General features: G+C 42.3%; 2 protein-coding genes across 2 annotated transcripts; both read left to right on the top strand.

The window, feature by feature from the left end:
* Positions 1 to 421: 421 nt before the first annotated feature.
* On the top strand, positions 422 to 3,584 carry LOC308285463 (exosome complex component RRP41-like; the record flags this gene model as incomplete). Its single annotated transcript, XM_080726233.1, has 3 exons — positions 422 to 597; positions 1,464 to 1,670; positions 3,231 to 3,584. The coding sequence occupies exons 1-3, from the start codon at positions 427 to 429 to the stop codon at positions 3,582 to 3,584; spliced, it is 732 nt and encodes a 243-aa protein (XP_080582359.1). The 5' UTR covers positions 422 to 426.
* Positions 3,585 to 3,944: 360 nt separating this feature from the next.
* gpaa1 (glycosylphosphatidylinositol anchor attachment 1) lies at positions 3,945 to 17,462 on the top strand. Its single transcript, XM_080725468.1, has 13 exons — positions 3,945 to 4,033; positions 4,512 to 4,620; positions 5,003 to 5,182; positions 5,903 to 6,014; positions 7,188 to 7,335; positions 9,201 to 9,302; positions 10,572 to 10,768; positions 11,495 to 11,691; positions 12,372 to 12,525; positions 13,000 to 13,062; positions 15,138 to 15,334; positions 16,276 to 16,446; positions 17,192 to 17,462. Exons 2-13 carry the CDS (start codon positions 4,547 to 4,549, stop codon positions 17,433 to 17,435), a joined length of 1,839 nt encoding a protein of 612 aa, XP_080581594.1. The 5' UTR covers positions 3,945 to 4,033; positions 4,512 to 4,546; the 3' UTR covers positions 17,436 to 17,462.
* The last annotated feature ends 929 nt before the right edge of the window (positions 17,463 to 18,391 follow it).

The following is an 18,391-nucleotide window of genomic DNA, read 5'->3' as shown; positions in this document are numbered from 1 at the left end:
GTCCGTGCGTGCATGCATGCCATGAAGTCAAACCAGACAGATTAGGAATTAGCCTAGTTTCAACAGTTGTACAGTTGGTCAACAGACCTGCTCAGATCACGTTTGTAAAATAATGTATTGAATGCATGGTGGAAAAACTGTATCTTAGATGTTTAATGTTTAAATTACATTTAAAATATATGGTCAAAACTTTATCCCTGATTTTGTATTGGGACAAAAGAAGATGGGCTACTACTGCATGTCTACCTCACTGCCTGGACTTTGGACCAAAGTCCAGGCAGTGTCTTTGGTCACCACTAGATGGCAACCCTGGACCCAGATCCCCCCCCCCCCCCCCCTTGACTCAGTGGGTGGGATTATGGGTAATGTAGTTTAACTACACACGTGTGTGCAGTTCGCCAACATCGCTGTTTGATTTCCACAAATATGGCAGGCCTTGAGTTGCTGTCCGATCAGGGATACCGTCTAGATGGAAGAAAAGCATCTGAACTTAGAAAAGTACAAGCTCGTATGGGTGTGTTTGCCCAGGCTGACGGCTCTGCGTACATAGAGCAGGGCAATACCAAAGTTCTTGCTGTTGTTTACGGTCCCCATGAAGTAAGTATAGCTTTAATGCTAATAACTAGCTAGCTCATGAGATGTTGGCTATCTAAAAAGCTGCAAAATGCGTTAAATTGGGTCCTGATTATTGCTAATGACAGACGAGAATTTGGCTGCAACAGTGATTGATGTATTTGACAATCAGTTAAAGTCGATTAGTTATGGTTTGTCATTATTGTTGCCTGTGCATCTTTCCAGGTCTATGTGGGAAATAGACTTGTGAGAGTCCCAACTCTCAACAAAGCTAACCAACTAATGTTTCAAGACATTATTCTGTCAAGTTTTACTTTGTTGTAAATATATAAGTAGTAGGCCTAGTACACTACATTTAGTACTAATACTTTGAGCCACAATAAACCCATATAGACGTCATTTTACTCTTTTCATTGATTGAATACTTCATTAGAGGTTTGTATAGAAAAAGGTTCAGGACAGTGTGAAATGCTACAGATGAGTCTGTAGCATTTCTACTTCAAGGCAGAGAGAAAAACATTTTCAATTTTAAGTGTTGTTAATCTAGTCGGAGTGTTCAATCAAATCCCAAGTCAGACTCAAGTAGCAAGTAATTTAATTTGTCCAAATATAGTATGATTACTATAAAGATGAGGGGGGAGAAATTGTAATCAAAACGAATTAATCCTGTATAGATTGATCGATACTCTCTATTCCAGTGGTTCTCAAAGGGGTCTAAATTGACCCATACAAATCTGTAACTGACTGTGTACAAATGGAACCTAATGAACCCGTTAGTTCATTTGGTTCCATTTGTACACTGTCAGAGTTAAGGCGAGACCTTGAAATTTGAAAGTTTGAGAAACACTGCTCTATTCTGTGCAATCAATCTCATTTTCTGTCACCCCTAGATGCGAGGTTCACGCAGTCGGACCCTTTATGACAGAGCTGTTATCAACTGTCAATACAGCATGGCCACCTTCAGCACGGCGGAGAGGAAGAGGAGACCTCATGGAGACCGGAAGTCCACAGAGATGAGTCTTCACCTGAAGCAGACGTTTGAGGCGGCTGTGATGACCCAGCTGTATCCACGTTCTCAAATAGACATCTATGTTAAGGTTCATTACAAACACTAATGAACTCTAAAAGACACCGCCTATTAACCACAATGAACCTTGGTTGATCGGTAGCCGCAAATTGCAACACTAGATTTTTTTATACTCGGATGAATCTAGGGTTGCAATACCTCCCATAGGGATCCAATGCATGAAAACAGTTTTTTGCTATCTGATTGTATTAAACGACTTCAAACTCACCAATATTGTGGCTCTATGGAAAGCTTGGAATTTACTCTTGCTATCTGCAAAGTGTTTGTTTCTGAAAAATCCACCGTGGAATTGTTATGATTTTATTTTCTGTCAAGAAATTCAGTTCGGGTGATTATTTTTTCTAAGTGCTGGAGTTTGGAAGCGCTCGTGGGAAGTCACTCAGCAGTCCTGTGTACCAGCTGGTTCTGTCACATAGCCTAATGCAGGAGGCAGCGGGCATGGTGTTATAGAAGACGAGCGCTTCCTAAGTTCAAGACTTAGAAAAAAAACATGGCTGCTCGGATTTTATTGACAGAAAATAAATCATAACAATTCCACGGTGGAATTTTCAGAAACAAACACTTTGCAGATAGCAAGAGTAAATTCCAAGCTTTCCATAGAGCCACAATATTGGTGTGTTTGAAGTCGTTTAATACAATCAGATAGCAAAAAACTGTTTTCATGCATTGGATCCCTATGGGAGGTATTGCAACCCTAGATTCATCCGAGTATAAAAAAATCTAGTGTTGCAATTTGCGGCTAGTTGATCGGGGTACCCCAGGGCTCTATACCCGTGGTTCTCAACCTTTTCAGTGACCCCCCCCCCCCCCCCCCCCCCCATTTAAAAAATAACAATCACATTTGAACACCAATTGTAGGAGTTCACACATTCCATTTAGTTAATCGGTTCCCCAGATAAATATTGTGAAAATAGCTGATGTACAAGCTCACAATGCGGTGTTGTGAGCTTGTAGATCGTTATTTTCTTATTTTCTCTTATGTTATTTGAGAATTTCGCCTGTGACCAGTTTTTATAGTATAGTTTGTAGATTACCCTTTGATGCAGTAATGTTTTTATTAAGTTTTTTTGAGGTATTAAAAAGGTTGTAAATTGACACTTCACCGTCATCTGGGGACCCCCCAAAATCATTTGGACCCACTGGTTGAGAACCACTGTGACTGCTTTTCCCTCTGCACACACACACACACACACACACACACACACACACACACACACACACACACACACACACACACACACACACACACACACACACACACACACACACACACACACATTCTGCCTTTTATTGATAGTATATAGTAGCTAGACAGGAAATGGAGAGTGAGACTGGGCGTGACATGCTGCACAGGTCTTCAAGATCGGTACTCGAACCTGCAACACACTGTCAGCCTAGGTGCCCGGACCGCAAGGCCAGCGGTCCGGGCCGAAAATAGCCAATCTACAATCTTACGTGTCCCAGCATGACACATTTTCGCTGAACATTTGCCTCAGGATAGGAATGCTCAAGGGATTTTAAAGGTGTTTATAATATTTTCACAATGACAAAATACCTTCTCTCAAAACAGATTTTGCAGTCGGATGGTGGGAACTACAGTGCGTGCGTGAATGCCGCCACACTGGCAGTGATCGACGCTGGCATTCCAATGCGAGACTACGTGTGCGCCTGCACAGTGGGCTTTGTGGATGAGACGCCCCTGGCAGACCTATCCCATGTAGAGGAGAGTGGAGGAAGCTCCTTGGCCATGGCGCTCCTGCCACGCGGGGGGCAGATCGCTTTGCTGCAGATGGACGCTAGACTACATCAGGACCACCTAGAGACTCTGATGGAGGCCGCAATGACGGCTTGTAAAGGTGTAAGCAAAGTATTGGATGAGGTAGTGCGGCAACACCTACAAGTGTCTGTGCTCACTGGAGAGTGATTGGAGGGGGAGGAGAGGGAAGGGAACGTCAGTGTTGAAATGAATGAAAAAGTTGGGTACATTTTTTGATGTATGTAATGACCAGTCTTAGATATTTTTGTAATTAATATAAAAAATAAAGTGTACAAAAAAAGTGAAACCTGGATTTATCTGTCTGTTTTTGTGATAAAGCCTTAGCCTATATGATTGAATGATTAAATTTGCTGCAAAACGTTTGGGGACATGAATTGTTTATATAGCGTATTCAATTTGCATATTTCATTATTATGCTTTCATAAGTAATGTAGAAATGGCTTTAAATAATATTGCCTCTAAGAAATGCTAGGAAACATTTTTCTCGGCCGGAAGTTGGTCCGTCGCATTAAATGTCCCCGGGAACAAGGAAATACACGCTTCATCAGCAGCTGAAAAAAGCTGCAGAATCCTAGGTGTGTGTTGTGCACTCGGAGGTATTTATAACAATTTATAACTACGGAATATTTGCGTGAAAAAAGAGCCTCCCCCTCCCTTTCTCCCTTCCCCGTTAAATGTTAATCAATGTGTATATAACTGGTCATTTGGCTAAGATAGCTAACGTTAGCTATAGCAGCAAACATGCACGGGACAAGAGATGATTGACAATGGGACGACAATGGTAGGCCTACGATATTGGTGTAGAATAATGTAGTATTCCATAACACACATGATAAATGCTGTCGCTCTAGCCTAGTCATTTAAACAGTGGTGTCAAATGAGGTCCAGGAACCCCCGAGCTCTTCCAGGGGGTCCCCAGCAAATGCGGAAAAGTGTATATTCCTTGTATTTCACCAGATAAATTAGCCTAATGAGAGTCGCTTTTCATATCACAGATTTAAGTAAAGTATATCCACTCTAGTGTGCTATTGGTATTGTAATTATGTTTTGCCTGCTGTGTGTAATGGTCTACAGTGCTTTGACCAGCCTTGGGGTACAAGACAGCATTCATGGGACTACTGTCAGACCCAAACAGAAGGCGTGCTTTGATAAGCATGCTAACCCGCCTGAATGCCCCGATCTGGTAAGTCATTTGAAGTGAGAGGTGTTGTACTTGTACCTATCTGTACGTCTGTCTTTCAATGTTATAGACTATGAGATACATAAAGTGGTTCCTGTGTAAATAAGCCGAAAAGCTTACTAGGATCTCCTTTTAGTTGACGGTGTTCGGTGTACCAGTGAATGTGATTTGTCATGATGAAACACTACTTTTTCATAATATGCAACCTTCTAATACAGTACATTCTGAATTCAATCAATCAATCAGGGACTCTGTATCATAAATATGTATGTCTGTATAGGCCTATCGATGTATGTAATGAATTAACATTTTGTTCACAATTATAATCTACATTGTATTTGTGCAAATTTCTTAAAAATGTTTCTCCTTTGCATATTCCTCTCAGTGTTATATGTTACATGGCGGGTGTGGCATGGTTCATGGGCCTTGCCTTCGACCCGTTCACTCTGCGCACATACATGTCAGAGAATGCCATGGGTTCCACTATGGTGGAGGAGCGGTTCCCGGCAGGGGAGAGGGCCATGGCCACTGGCAGGGAGTTTGCAGCTCATAAAAAGAAGGCAGAGTAAGTTATATTATGTTGAGATGACGAAGCCTCCTTCAGTCAGCCCAGCAGCATCAGCTGTTAAAACCCCTTTAGACCTGGAAAGCATCTGTCACATTAGATTTTAAACCACATTTACCATTATTTTATATATTTTTGCTATTAAAAAAATAGCAGGTATACAAGCTCATAGCGTGGCACCAAGTGCAAACACTTGCAAATCTTTATTTATATATATATATATATATATATATATATATATATATATAATTTTTTTTTAAGTGAACATTTGTAACTTAAATCTTTCTTTTTCAGGGTACCTGGAACAAAAAACAATCATATTGTGGAGATTTATATTTATCGTGAAATTATCCTCTGTCATGCACTGGGATCAATTCACCTTTTATTTAGAGGAACCGCATATCCGGTACCATTAAACCCTATATAATTGGTGAAACGGACCTGGAAATAACATACTTGATACTTTTTTTTTTTCACTCTACCATACAGTAAAAAATTGTCTTTGCGACGCGTTGTGAGCTTGTAGATCGCCTATTCTTTTGGCAAATGTTCCGCTCCAGGATAATGGATGTTGGGGATATTTTAATTATCGCGATAATATCATAAATCGCAATTTCTTTGATCACAATAATCGTGACATGAAATTGTCATATTGTCCCATCCCTAAGACAACCTATCTTGACTCCGATCTAACTGGTTGTGTTGTTCTGTGCACTGCAGCGGGATGCCTGTGGAGTGGCTGGTGAAAACCATGCAGTCCCGAGGGCTGGAGGTGTTTACCCAAACCTTCACCCGCACACTTCCCTTCCCTGATGAAAACAAAGAGAGATATGTGAGTTTCAGTGGTGGGGAAATGTACTCATATGTTGTGGGGCGGCATAGCTCAGGGGTAGAGAAACTGGTATTAGAGCACGAAGGGTATAAATCCCGAAGGGTTCCCAGTTCGAATCCGGGCTCCCCCTGAGTTAATGTCGAAGGGTCCTTGGGCAAGACTCTGAACCCCTAATTGCCTCCGGTGAGTAGGTTGGTGCCTTGCATGGCTTCCTCCGCCACCGGTGTATGAATGTGTGTGTGAATGGGTGAATGTAATGCACAATCTATGTAAAGCGCTTTGGATTAAAAGCGCTATATAAATGCACCATTTACCATTTACCATTTTGTACTTATGTTAAAAGTTTCAATGCTGCAATGTAGAAATACTATGTTACGAGTAAAAGTCTGGAATTCAAAATTTACTCGAGTAAAAGTACAAAATTAGCATCAAAATGTACCAAAAGTAATATTACTCATTATGCAGAATGTCTAATTTCATGTATAAAAATATTTTGGAAATAGCAGATACAAGCTCAAAATGCAAGCTCACATTGTGAGCTTGTAGAGCTGCTATTTTCAAATGGCTGAAATGTATACAGAGCTGAAGTGGTTAATGTACTGTATGTTTTGTAATAACAATCAAAATCTTCAAAGAAACTAGTAAATAAAGTTGTCAATTAATTGTAGTGGAGTACTGAAGTACAGTGCTTAGTTACTTTACACCACTGGTGAGTTTTAAAAGAGCTGAATGGCTATGTATGAAGTAGAAAGAAAAGAAAATAAATATTGTCACTGTCATGCAGAAACCTCGTATCTCAGAGTTTCAAATTAGTTAGTTTTTTCTGCTTCATCATACAAGACTGGTGCACAAAACTAGTGAAAATAGCAGATCTACAAGCACACAACGCCTCGCAATGCAGGGCGTTGTGTGCTTGTAGATCGGCTATTTTCCATCCATCCATCCATCTTCAACCGCTTATCCGGAATCGGGTCGCAGGGGTAACAGTTCCAACTGAGACCTCCAGATTTCCATTTTCACTCGTTTAAATCATTTTTAAAATGATAAATACAAAACGAACAGCTTTGGACATACATGTACGAGGTTTCCATCTGACAACGACAATATGCTCCTATTTCTCCTTCTGGTGCTTCCTTTCATTGCTCTCCCTCTGATCCCCCTCCCTCTCTCCAGATGGTGAAAGGTACTAATGTGTATGGGATCCTGCGGGCTCCCAGAGCCCCTCGCACAGAAGCCCTGGTGCTGAGCGCCCCATGCACCCCAGGGAACAGCAACAACCAGGCGGTGGGCCTACTGCTTGGCTTAGCACAGTACTTTAGGAGTGAGTACCCTGTCTCTTTTCAACTTAGCACAGTACTTTAGGAGTGAGTACCCTGTCTCTTTTCAACTTAGCACAGTACTTTAGGAGTGAGTACCCGTTCTCTTTTCAACTTAGCACAGTACTTTAGGAGTGAGTACCCGTTCTCTTTTCAACTTAGCACAGTACTTTAGGAGTGAGTACCCGTTCTCTTTTCAACTTAGCACAGTACTTTAGGATTGAGTACCCGTTCTCTTTTCAACTTAGCACAGTACTTTAGGAGTGAGTACCCGTTCTCTTTTCAACTTAGCACAGTACTTTAGGAGTGAGTACCCGTTCTCTTTTCAACTTAGCACAGTACTTTAGGAGTGAGTACCTGTTCTCTTTTCAACTTAGCACAGTACTTTAGGAGTGAGTACCCGTTCTCTTTTCAACTTAGCACAGTACTTTAGGAGTGAGTACCCGTTCTCTTTTCAACTTAGCACAGTACTTTAGGAGTGAGTACCCGTTCTCTTTTCAACTTAGCACAGTACTTTAGGAGTGAGTACCCTGCCTTTTCACCGTGGCACAGTACCTTCAGAATGAGCACTCTGCCCCTTTTCATGGATTGTTGTTGTATACTGTTGTATAGCAGGGGTCTTCAACGTTTTCAGGCCAAGGACCCCTTAGTTGAGAGAGAGAGAGATGAAACGGGGACCACCAGCACAACCTTTTCATAGATTCAATATAGTTTAATTTTTTGACAGCACAATGAATGAATGAATGAATGAATAGTTTATTTCGATAATCAGTGAGACATTACAAGTCATTTTTGTTTTCGTTTCTTTTTTTAAACCTGTATCGAAAAGGTATAGGCAGAAGCGTAATGCTTATTGATGCCTATCCTTGAGATCATCATCATCATTGTATTTTGGATTCATGTCAATGTGTGTTTTCAGATATTTAACCACTTGAACCGTCAATACTTAACTTGACCTTTCACTCTGTACTTAGTCTGCTCTTTTTCCCCTCTACACCAAACCTTGTGGCCGGAAATATCCGATCTACAAGCTCGTTGTGAGCTTGTAGATCTCCTATTTTTGGCTAAAGTTCCAAGTTCAAGTGGTTAATATAAGAAAGATGAAAAAGGTTTCTATCACACAACGATTTGGAGGACCCACTGTAGTAACTCTGAGGAAACGCTGTGAATACAAAATAATTAAGAAGTAGTGAAAATAGCCGATCTATCGCGACGCGTTGTGAACTTGTAGATCGATTCACTAGTTTGGGTCACAAGCTGAAAAGTTTGGGACCACCGCTGTATAGAACCAGGCAAGCTAAACTAGCACACACAGCCTTACACCTCACTCTGCATTAGGGATGGGACGATATGAAAGTTTCATATCACGATTATTGTGACAAAAGAAATCGCGATTTACGATATTATTGCGATAACCAAAATCCATTATCCTGGGGTGGAACATTGGCCAAAGAATAGCCGATCTACAAGCTCTTTTTGGCAAAGACATTTGATAGAGAGAGAAACAAAGACTGTATCAAGTACGTATATTATAAGTTTACCAATTATAGAGGGTTTATGTGGTACCGGATATGCAGCTCGGCAAATAAAAGGTGAATTGATCCCAGTGCATGACGGAGGACGATATCACGATAATTAAATCTCCACGATACGATTATCATGAGTTTTTTTTACACGATAAATGAAAATATCGCTTATCGTCCCATCCCTACTCTGCATGAATACTGTTGAGATTTTATTCAATTGTTGCAGTTAGCATTTCATCTCTTGTCATACTCCTGCCACAAATTAGCTTAGCTCCAGAGGATATGTTGTGTAGAGAGATAGTTATGGTATTTATTGAAATGAGGACTGTTGTGCTGTTTTACAGGTCAGGTTTACTGGGCCAAGGATATCATCTTCCTGGTGAATGATCATGATCTGATTGGCATGCAGGCCTGGCTGGAGGGCTACCACCACACCAACACTACAGGTGAGTTGGACTACAGTAGCCTTTTCCATTGATTTATTTATTACAGAGTTCCCACGGTCATGAAACTCCTGGAAATATTTTGAAATTAGAAAAATATTTTTCCAGTACTGGAAAAGTTTTGGAATTTATCAAGGGTTCTGGAAGGTCCTGGAAAAAATAGCTATGCATTGTCTTTGGTTATTGATTTTGTTAATACCCCTGAAATGACAAATGAAACATGGGCCAAATTGTCAAATATTAGAGGCAGGTTATATAGTCCTTGAAATTGGGTTAAATATTCTGGAAACGTTTTGGAATTTAATTGGTCAAAATGTGTGGGAACCCTGTTATTATTAACATTGTTGATAGAGTACCGAAATCCTGGCGTCACTCCCATAACCCCTGGGTCACAGTCAGTTGTGTGTTCTACCGTGTAACAGGCTATGCGTAGTATGCCCTGAAGAAAATAAATAAATAGAAAAAGCGTATGCCCTTGTGAAACTTTAAAGCGTATCTGATAAGCATTATGCACTCGAGTATGCGCTGGCCACAGGAAAGACAGCAGATTGTAGATTATAGTATGCCCTCAAACGAATTCTAGAACCCACCACTGGTCACAGTGTTATTCTTTGTTTTGGAATTCCCATACGCAAACCATAGATTGCATCCTACAGTATAAGAACTGTGTTCCAAAACTAAACAAACCTAGCGATTTTGTCAGGTACCGGTATTTGACTCGGTGTCCTTTATGATATTTAGTTACATTTAGATAACGTCTGTTTGGAGGAAAAATATTATGATAATCTTTTCACCGTCAGTTGATGCTTGATAACCATATGAGTCAAATCTCTGCAGTTCTTATATGATGTCAGACTTCGGTGCTCTATTGTGGTCCTTTTTAGTGCACATGTGTGCAAACACATTTGCACTTTTGTTTGGGGGGAGGGGCACATATATTTAAACGTAGATACTTAATTTTAATTCCGCCGAGATCACTCCCAACCCCGGGAGGGCATGGCTAGGTAAAAGATTATCATATCATATATTATAATTATATTGATAAAAAATTATCAATGATAATAAATACAATTTCCAACATACTACACAACTACAAAATAAAGGACAACTTAAAAAAACCACAACAGAATACAACCAAGTTTTCAAATCTCTTTCAATAAGTCCATTGAAGGAATGATCTTTGATAGGCTTAGTGCAGACTTACAGTTCCTCTCTTTTCAGCTGTTTATGTTTGGTTTCTCTAGAACAAACACACTTATCACTGTTTGTCAGGTATGGACTACTCTCCACTGCAAGGTCGTGGTGGCTCCATCCAGGCTGCCCTGTCCCTGGAGCTCAGCAGTGATGTCATCACCAGCATGGACCTGGTTCTGGAGGGCCTTAATGGTCAGCTGCCCAACCTGGACCTGGCCAACCTCTTCTACGCCTTCTGCCAGAAGATAGGGGTCCTCTGCACCATCCAGGGCAAGGTATGAGCTGGAGAACCATCTACAGCTATTGAAGATGATGATCACATTCACTCTGTTTATTCTGTAATCGTTTAGCAAATCATTTTCACAATGGACAATTGTGAAAATGATTTCTTCTAAGGCAACTAAGAAGTTTTAATGCTGTCAAACACACCCTGACCATGGTCTGTCGGTCATTCAGAGAGAGCGTTCTCACTTTTAACATCGTTTCCTGGTATGGGAACCTCTGTTAGAGGAACAAGCTCACCCAGGTAGTTAATCAGGCAAGTAAGATCTTTGGAAACAAACAATTGTAACTTCAGAGGATATGTACAACCGCAACATAACCAAAAAGGCTATTCAGATTTACAGTGACTCTACACACCTTCTTCGCCCTTCATTTGAGCATCAGGCAGGAGGCTTAAAGTACCTCTAGCTAAAAAGAAGGGTTACAAGACATCATTTGTGCCAACTGCAGTAGGAATTTTAAATAAGAAAATGTTTGAATAGTTCCAACCCCGACTACCCTTATCATTGCTGCTATGTTATGGGATTTTAATGCATTTGTGTATTCTATGTATGTTTTATTGTTGTTCAGTATACTGACTGACTGCCTGTGTGCCAAAAACAAATTTCCATTTTATGCAAAATCTGATGTACAATAAAGTTTTCTTATCTTATCATGTGTTAGGGATTGTGTACTTTTGGACAATTTTGTGACAGTTTCTCTGCTGTCACCTTGTACAGCTTCAGAGAAACGACTGGGACACTGCGTCGGGTTACAGCCATGCAGTCCAAACCATGATGCTGATGGTACTGAAGCAGGCCAGTGGACGTCCCTGGGGTGACCACGGACTGTTCTTGCGCTACCACATAGAAGCTGCCACCATCAAGGGGGTCAACAGTTTCCGCCAGTACAAGACTGACGCCACCACCATCGGCAGGTCAGTGCCAGTTCACTCTGCTCCTTGAAGACATTTTAACCACCAGGGGTCTATCCTTAGTTGGCCCAACTCCTTTTTTTCCCCCTCCACACCAAATCGCTTTGCTGAAAATAGTCTCAGCAAGCTTGTAGATCGGTAATTACTTTTGTTTTCTTTGTTATTTCCTTGATTCATCATGTGTGTTGTGAATTTGATATTGTGACGTTGTAGATAGGGTGACTTTGTGCTTAATGCTTTTTGTCATTGTAATTTTACTGATGTCCCGATCAGGATCATTGTATATTTGAATTGCTTTACATACAGTATTTGTCTGCATTGCTATTTGTTTATGACAGCCATACAAATGACATTGTCCATAACTTGGGTCAGCATGGAAGAAAAGTCCTGTGTTTTTTGTTTTATGGGATAATTGAATTGAATTGAATTCTAATTAAATGTTTCAGTTTAGAATGCTTTTTACTCTGTATGCAAAAAATAAGAGGGTAAAACCAAGTCTAACCAAGAAGTCCAACGCCATTGAATTTTTTTTATACTAACTTTTAATGTACTTGAAGTCTGAAGGTGTATTATCTAGACTCATATGAAAAAGAAAAAAAAATGAATTGAATTTATACTTGATCATTGCAGATACTCAGTATTAATGACTTGGTTCCGGGATCTGGACTGTTTTGTTTTCCCAGGCTCCTGGAAGGAATGTTTCGGAAGCTCAATAATCTCTTGGAACGCCTCCACCAGTCCTACTTCTTCTATCTTATGCCTTCGCTCTCTCGCTTCGTCTCCATCGGTTACTACATGCCAGCCTTCGGCCTGCTTGCTCTCATACTGTTGCTTCGTGTATCCTTTTGGTAAATGTTAAATGGTACAATAATTGTTGCATTTATATAGCATCTTCCGTCTTACATACTGTACATGTAAGTTTATATTCAACCATGCACACACATACTATTAACTTACCGACAGATTACAAAACCTTACAATGTAACAACCTCCTCGTTGGGAACAGTTGGGTGTTCATTGTATTGCTCAAGAACACTATGAGACTTAGCCAGACAATCAAACCAGGAACGTTCCGTTTCCCAAGCATCTTTTGGTGATATTTTACATCCATTGGATTGGATGGAAACCTGAAATGGATAAAAGCAGATATATCTTAGCCTGTTATAGGCTTGCTGCACACATTCAGCATAAGCTTGAAGACTTTGATGCCATTTGTGTTAACATTTTGATTTGTTAGGTAACATTAAACAATAGTAATCATCATCATTGGTACTAAAAATGTAAATGTTGGTGCCCTTGACCATGATACAGGCCTTAGATTTATGGGTTCAACTTGTATCTCCACCACCAAGAGAAGACGACGACATCGAGCAGGTTAGACGGACTCCTTCCTCTGTCTCTCTGTCTTTTCACATTTCATCTATTATTACATTGTTCTTATTGCCGCATCCCACTTCCACGCCCCCTTTACATCCACTCCAACTCATAGGTAGTCGCATAGGTAGTCGTCGCATAGGTAGTCGGTAGTCGTCAGGACGGTAAGGAATACCGCCCATAACCCTATGCCGTCCGCTCATTCGCTAAGCACGAGAGAGAGGAGGCAACAGGGAAGACAGCACAAACAGCACAAATACACCGCGATGCGTCGAAGCACAAGTCTACACACGCTGGAGTGTGTGTGCAGTGCCGGTGCACCGGGCGCATTCTCTCTTCTCTGTGTTGAATGGAGGAGAAGTACAGACACAGACAGCACGGAGCGTCGCTACATGCTGCATTCCTTTCCTCCCCTCCTCCCTGTCCCCCTGCTTCCCCCGTCTCAAGACAAGTAGGAATTGGCCAATTGGGAAGATATAGCCAACCAGTAACCAAGCTTTTCTGCTGGAATTAACCAAACTAGAATCCACGTGTTCCACAGAGGGTCTAACATTAGCGCTACTACGCTAGCTAGCTGAGAGCCTGACTGTATCCTACAAGAAGCTCGGCGGCTCTTCGGGCGACTCACATCTAGAGACAGTTCATAGCAAGATACTTACACCAGCTGTGTGTGTGTGTGTGTGTGTGTGTGTGTGTGTGTGTGTGTGTGTGTGTGTGTGTGTGTGTGTGTGTGTGTGTGTGTGTGTGTGTGTGTGTGTGTGTGTGTGTGTGTGTGTGTGTGTGTGTGTGTGTGTGTGTGTGTGTGTGTGTGTGTGTGTGTGTGTGTGTGTGTGTGTGTGTGTGTGTGAGTGAGTGAGACAGTGTTGCTAAAATGAAACTGAATTCTCCCCAAACATTGGCAGGCCTAAAATAGTAATCATAACACAATTAGGCCATAAATGTGCAATTATGCAACTGAAGACATTACATTACCTTTTATTACCAAATAAATAAATAAAGAATGTTTAAAAATAATGTGTGTATAGAATAAAAAATAAAAAAAATCTCTATTCAGCTTCGGCTAAAAAAATGTGTTTTAAACCATTTTGGAACCGAAATAGGAACCGTTAGGAATCGGAACAGGTAAGCAGAACCGGAACCGGAATCGTAAAAATCCAAACGATACCCATCCCTAATGTGCACTGCTGCTGCTGCCTCCACATTGAGTGCAGAGAAATAGCAGAGGCAAAAAATCTCTATTCAGCTTCGGCTAAAAAAATGTGTTTTTAACCATTTTGGAACCGAAATAGGAACCGTTAGGAATCGGAACAGATAAGCAGAACCGGAACCGGAATCGTAAAAATCCAAACGATACCCATCCCTAATGTGCACTGCTGCTGCTGCCTCCACATTGAGTGCAGAGAAATGGCAGAGGCATAACAGTCACTTCTCTCCAGTGCGTCCGGCGGTCAAATATGTCCGACCGGAAACGTGCGCTGCGGCACAATAGTTCCGACACAATAGTTCCCCCCCACCAATTTTTTTCTTTTTTTTTTTTAAGTTTTTTAGTAAAGAAGCGGGCGTGGACTCTAGATGTGAGCGGCCGAAGGCCGCGAACCTCTAGTTTCATTACAAAAGAACAAACAAAAGAAGATGATGAATAATCTTTGCAAGTGTGTAAGTAGGGCTGTCACGATTATGACATTTTCATAGCGATTAATTGTCGCTCAAATAATTGCGATTAACGATTTAATTGTGTTTTTGTCGTTGACAATTACATTTCTGTTTGGCTTGTAGGCTTTGAAGTTTACATGGCAGATATGACACATAATCTAAATATATACAAAGAAATGACAGACATATTTGACAACTTTATACTTAAAAAAGAACATTGATAGTATAGTATACAATTTTTTAAATGTTTGAAAATATATGAACATTTCTCAACATGTAAACGATTATGGCAAAAATAATTGCGATTAGACGATTATGTAATAATTGTGACAGGCCTACGTGTAAGTGACACAACAACCATATTCCAGGGAGTGGGAAAAAACAGTATCCATCATCTTCCTTTCCTGTCCACTGTCTCACAGCCCTCCAGTCCAGGGGTGCTGTCTGTGTTGACTCCGCTGGTGATCAGCCACCTGACGGGTGCAGCTCTGTACACTCTGCCCATCTACTCTCAGGAGATGGCTGTGGAGCACTTCCCAGTGTCTGAGACAGAGGCTGTGGTCCTGACCGTCATTGCCATCTACACAGCAGGCCTCGCTCTTCCTCACAACACCAACAGGTAGTCGCTGATGCTACAGCCACGAGCGTTAAGGCCTTTGAATGCCCCTCATTCTTGGTCATCTAGGGCAGTGGTTCCCAACCTGTGGGTCAGGATTGGTTCCCCATATTATTTTGGGGGTGTCCCGAGATGATTAACACTTTCCTAGCCCCCCCAGACACCCCTGAACACGGGTACTGCCGAACAAATCTTCTATTTATTTATAAACATGTTTTAAAAAAAAACAATGCCCAAATGATAACAACACATACTGGAGTGCTCGGTATGAGCGTGTATATAGTGCTATTAGAGGGCGCCGGTCTTACTTTGGGGACGCGGCGGGGAGCTCTCCTCCATTCGTTTGCGTGCGGCGAAGCAGGGAAAAGAGCGATAGGGAAGCGGCGCCCGAGCGTGCTTGAGTCCGCGATCCACGCACAGCGACCTAGACACTTTTGATCCAGCCATCGTGCAGCCTGTTGTGGCTGATCCTCTGGCCCGTGGAGTGGACGTGAAGACGCTAAGCTAACCATCCTCCTAGAATGTAATGTACACGGCGCTTCCTGCTGGAAGCTACGAGAAGTACACCCACTTCCAGAAAGGAGCGCGAGGCGCTGTGAGCATGTAGATCTGCTATTTTCACAATAGAACCATGTTATACAAAATGTAATGCCTCAACTCTTAGTCCTCGTCAGGGTGGGGAGTCCCCAGTTAAAATATGATTATTTTGGAGCATCATGAAGGTAAAGTACAACTTAGATCTTTAGCCTTTGCATCTTTTCCATCGGTCATTGGCTAATGTATGCTCTGTTGTACAATGGTGTGGCACACAGAAAATACGAATACCCCAGCTTTGCATCCACGATGTGTCGCGAGCTTAGTAAAATAGCTATGTTAGGCAGGCAAGTGTAAAAAGGTTACAGTGTCAATGACTTCTGTTGTGCTCTTGTTGTTGTGTCCCCCAGGCTCCTGACAGGACAGGGAACAGAGCAGGGGTGGAAGGTTCTGAAGCTGGTGGCTGTCTTGTACTTGGCTGTGCTGCTGGGTTGCACCGCCCTCATCAATTTCTCCCTGGGCTTCATCCTGGCACTCACCTTGGTGCCCCTGGCAGCCTTCATCACACCCCACGTACCCAAGTAATTCACCCACGTTTCATTTGCCCTTGTCTTTCACTTGCTTAGTGAGATGGATAACGCAGTACTTGAAATTAAGTAGTTGGTTCCTTTGCTGAAATTATAGTCTCAAATACTAACGATGTATCTATTTGAGCAATTTGAAAATGACAAAGTGTTCCTTTGGAACCTAAACCAGGGGTCTTCAACGTTTTCAGCCCAAGGACCCCTTAGTTGAGAGAGAGATGAAGCAGGGACCCCCACAACTTTTTCATAGATTCCATAGTTTCATCATTTTACAGCACGATCATCAGTGTATTTTGGATTCATGTCCATTTGTGTTTTCAGATATTTAACCACTTGAACCGTCAATACTTAATAACTTGACCTTTCACTCTGAACTTGGTCTGCTCTTTTTCCCCTCTACACCAAAGCTCTTTGCTGAAAATAGCCGTTCTATAAGCTCACAACGCCTCGCAGCTTGTAGATCTGCTATTTTTGGCTAAAGTTCTCAGAATATCGACACTAGGGTTCAAGTGGTTAATATAAAAAAGTCGAAAAAAACTTTCTATCACTCAAATATTTGGAGGACCCCCTGTAGTAACTCTGAGTACCCCCTAGGAGTCCCGGACCCCCTGTTGAAGACCCCTGACCTAAACGATTGTGACTTTGCAAGTGCACATGAGTCATACGGTGTACGCTCGGGCACAAGGGCTAGTGCTGTAGAAGTAAAGCCTCTTAATACGCTTCTTTCCTCCTGCCTCCCTAGGGCTCTGTCAGCCTTCGTCATGATCATCCTCAGCCCCGCCTGCACGCTACTCTTCTGCGTGTTCTTCTTCCAGGAGCTGCAGGAAATGCCCGTCAGCTTCATGGAAGGCTGGATGCTCTTCCTGTCTGTCATCTCGCAGGGCATCCTGGACAACTGCCTGTACGGCTCGCTGGTCTACCCTCTCGTGTCCTTGATGATCTATCCCTGCTGGCTGCTGTTCTGGAATATTCTATTCTGGAAGTAGTAGAGTCTACTCACACATGGGATGATGATGGTACACTACACACACAGGCCCTGACAATGGGTGGGTCCGTGTGTGTGTGTGTGTGTGTGTGTGTGGGAGGAGGAGGGGGGGGGGGGGGGGGGGAGGAGGAGGAGGGGGGAAGGGGGAGGCGGGAGTGTTGGGTCTGAATGTCGGTGGACGTTATGATTTGTACTCAGGTTTGCCTTCAAAGGAGGAGAGAGCATGACGAATGACTTACTTACAGTATGTCCATTAGTAAGATTGTCATTACACTTGTCTTGGAAAGAATACACTCCCTGTTTGTTTTTGTAATGTTTACTTTAAGCACTTCATTATTATTTTTTTCTTTTATTTTTTTTGACACTAAAGCGTTTATTGTGTTCAAAGAAAAGGAGACACAATAATCCACCAGGGAAAAAGGCTCAGTGCCCCCCCGATCTCCGCTACTCCACCCTGATTCACATTTAGGCGGATCAGGTTGACGTCCAGGGGCAGGGTGCCACCCTGCCCGGCCCACTGCACAATGTCGTCTTCCCATTTATAGTCGTCCTGTCCATTTCCCAGAATGGGAACCATGACCATGCGCCTGATCCCCTGCATGGTTCGTGGGTCTAGGCCGTTCCCAGTTGGAACATTGGCTCCTAGCACGAGTAGCGCTTCGACATGTTGCTCGGTGTTAGCCATTCTGGGCATTGTGGAGTCCAGGTGGGACATCAGTTCAGCCCAGTTGGTCACATTGCCGGGGATGTTGACATTAAGAGCAGCGGGCACTGGACGGGTGATAGCATGGTTGCATCGGCGGGGGCCCTGCGCCGGCGCTTGATACAGATAGTCTTGGACTGTCACATTCAGGAATACCATTTCGACTGATTGATCTCACCGATCTGGAGCAGCGAAAAGTGCAGCGAGCTTCTTATTATAAAGCTATGAGAGCGAGACTTCATTATTATTATTAT

This window comes from Nannobrachium achirus (genome assembly GCF_963921795.1).
Source record: "Nannobrachium achirus genome assembly, chromosome: 5".
In the NCBI taxonomy this organism is placed as follows: domain Eukaryota; kingdom Metazoa; phylum Chordata; class Actinopteri; order Myctophiformes; family Myctophidae; genus Nannobrachium; species Nannobrachium achirus.
This window is presented reverse-complemented; position numbering and strand designations above follow the sequence as displayed.

Excerpts from the sequence above, each read along its gene's own strand:
- gpaa1 (XM_080725468.1), top strand. The coding sequence starts at position 4,547 with ATGGGACTACTGTCAGACCCAAACAGAAGGCGTGCTTTGATAAGCATG. Across the intron at positions 12,526-12,999 it reads CTCTCATACTGTTGCTTCGT|GCCTTAGATTTATGGGTTCA; the intron begins GTATCCTTTTGG and ends ACCATGATACAG. Across the intron at positions 13,063-15,137 it reads AAGACGACGACATCGAGCAG|CCCTCCAGTCCAGGGGTGCT; the intron begins GTTAGACGGACT and ends ACTGTCTCACAG.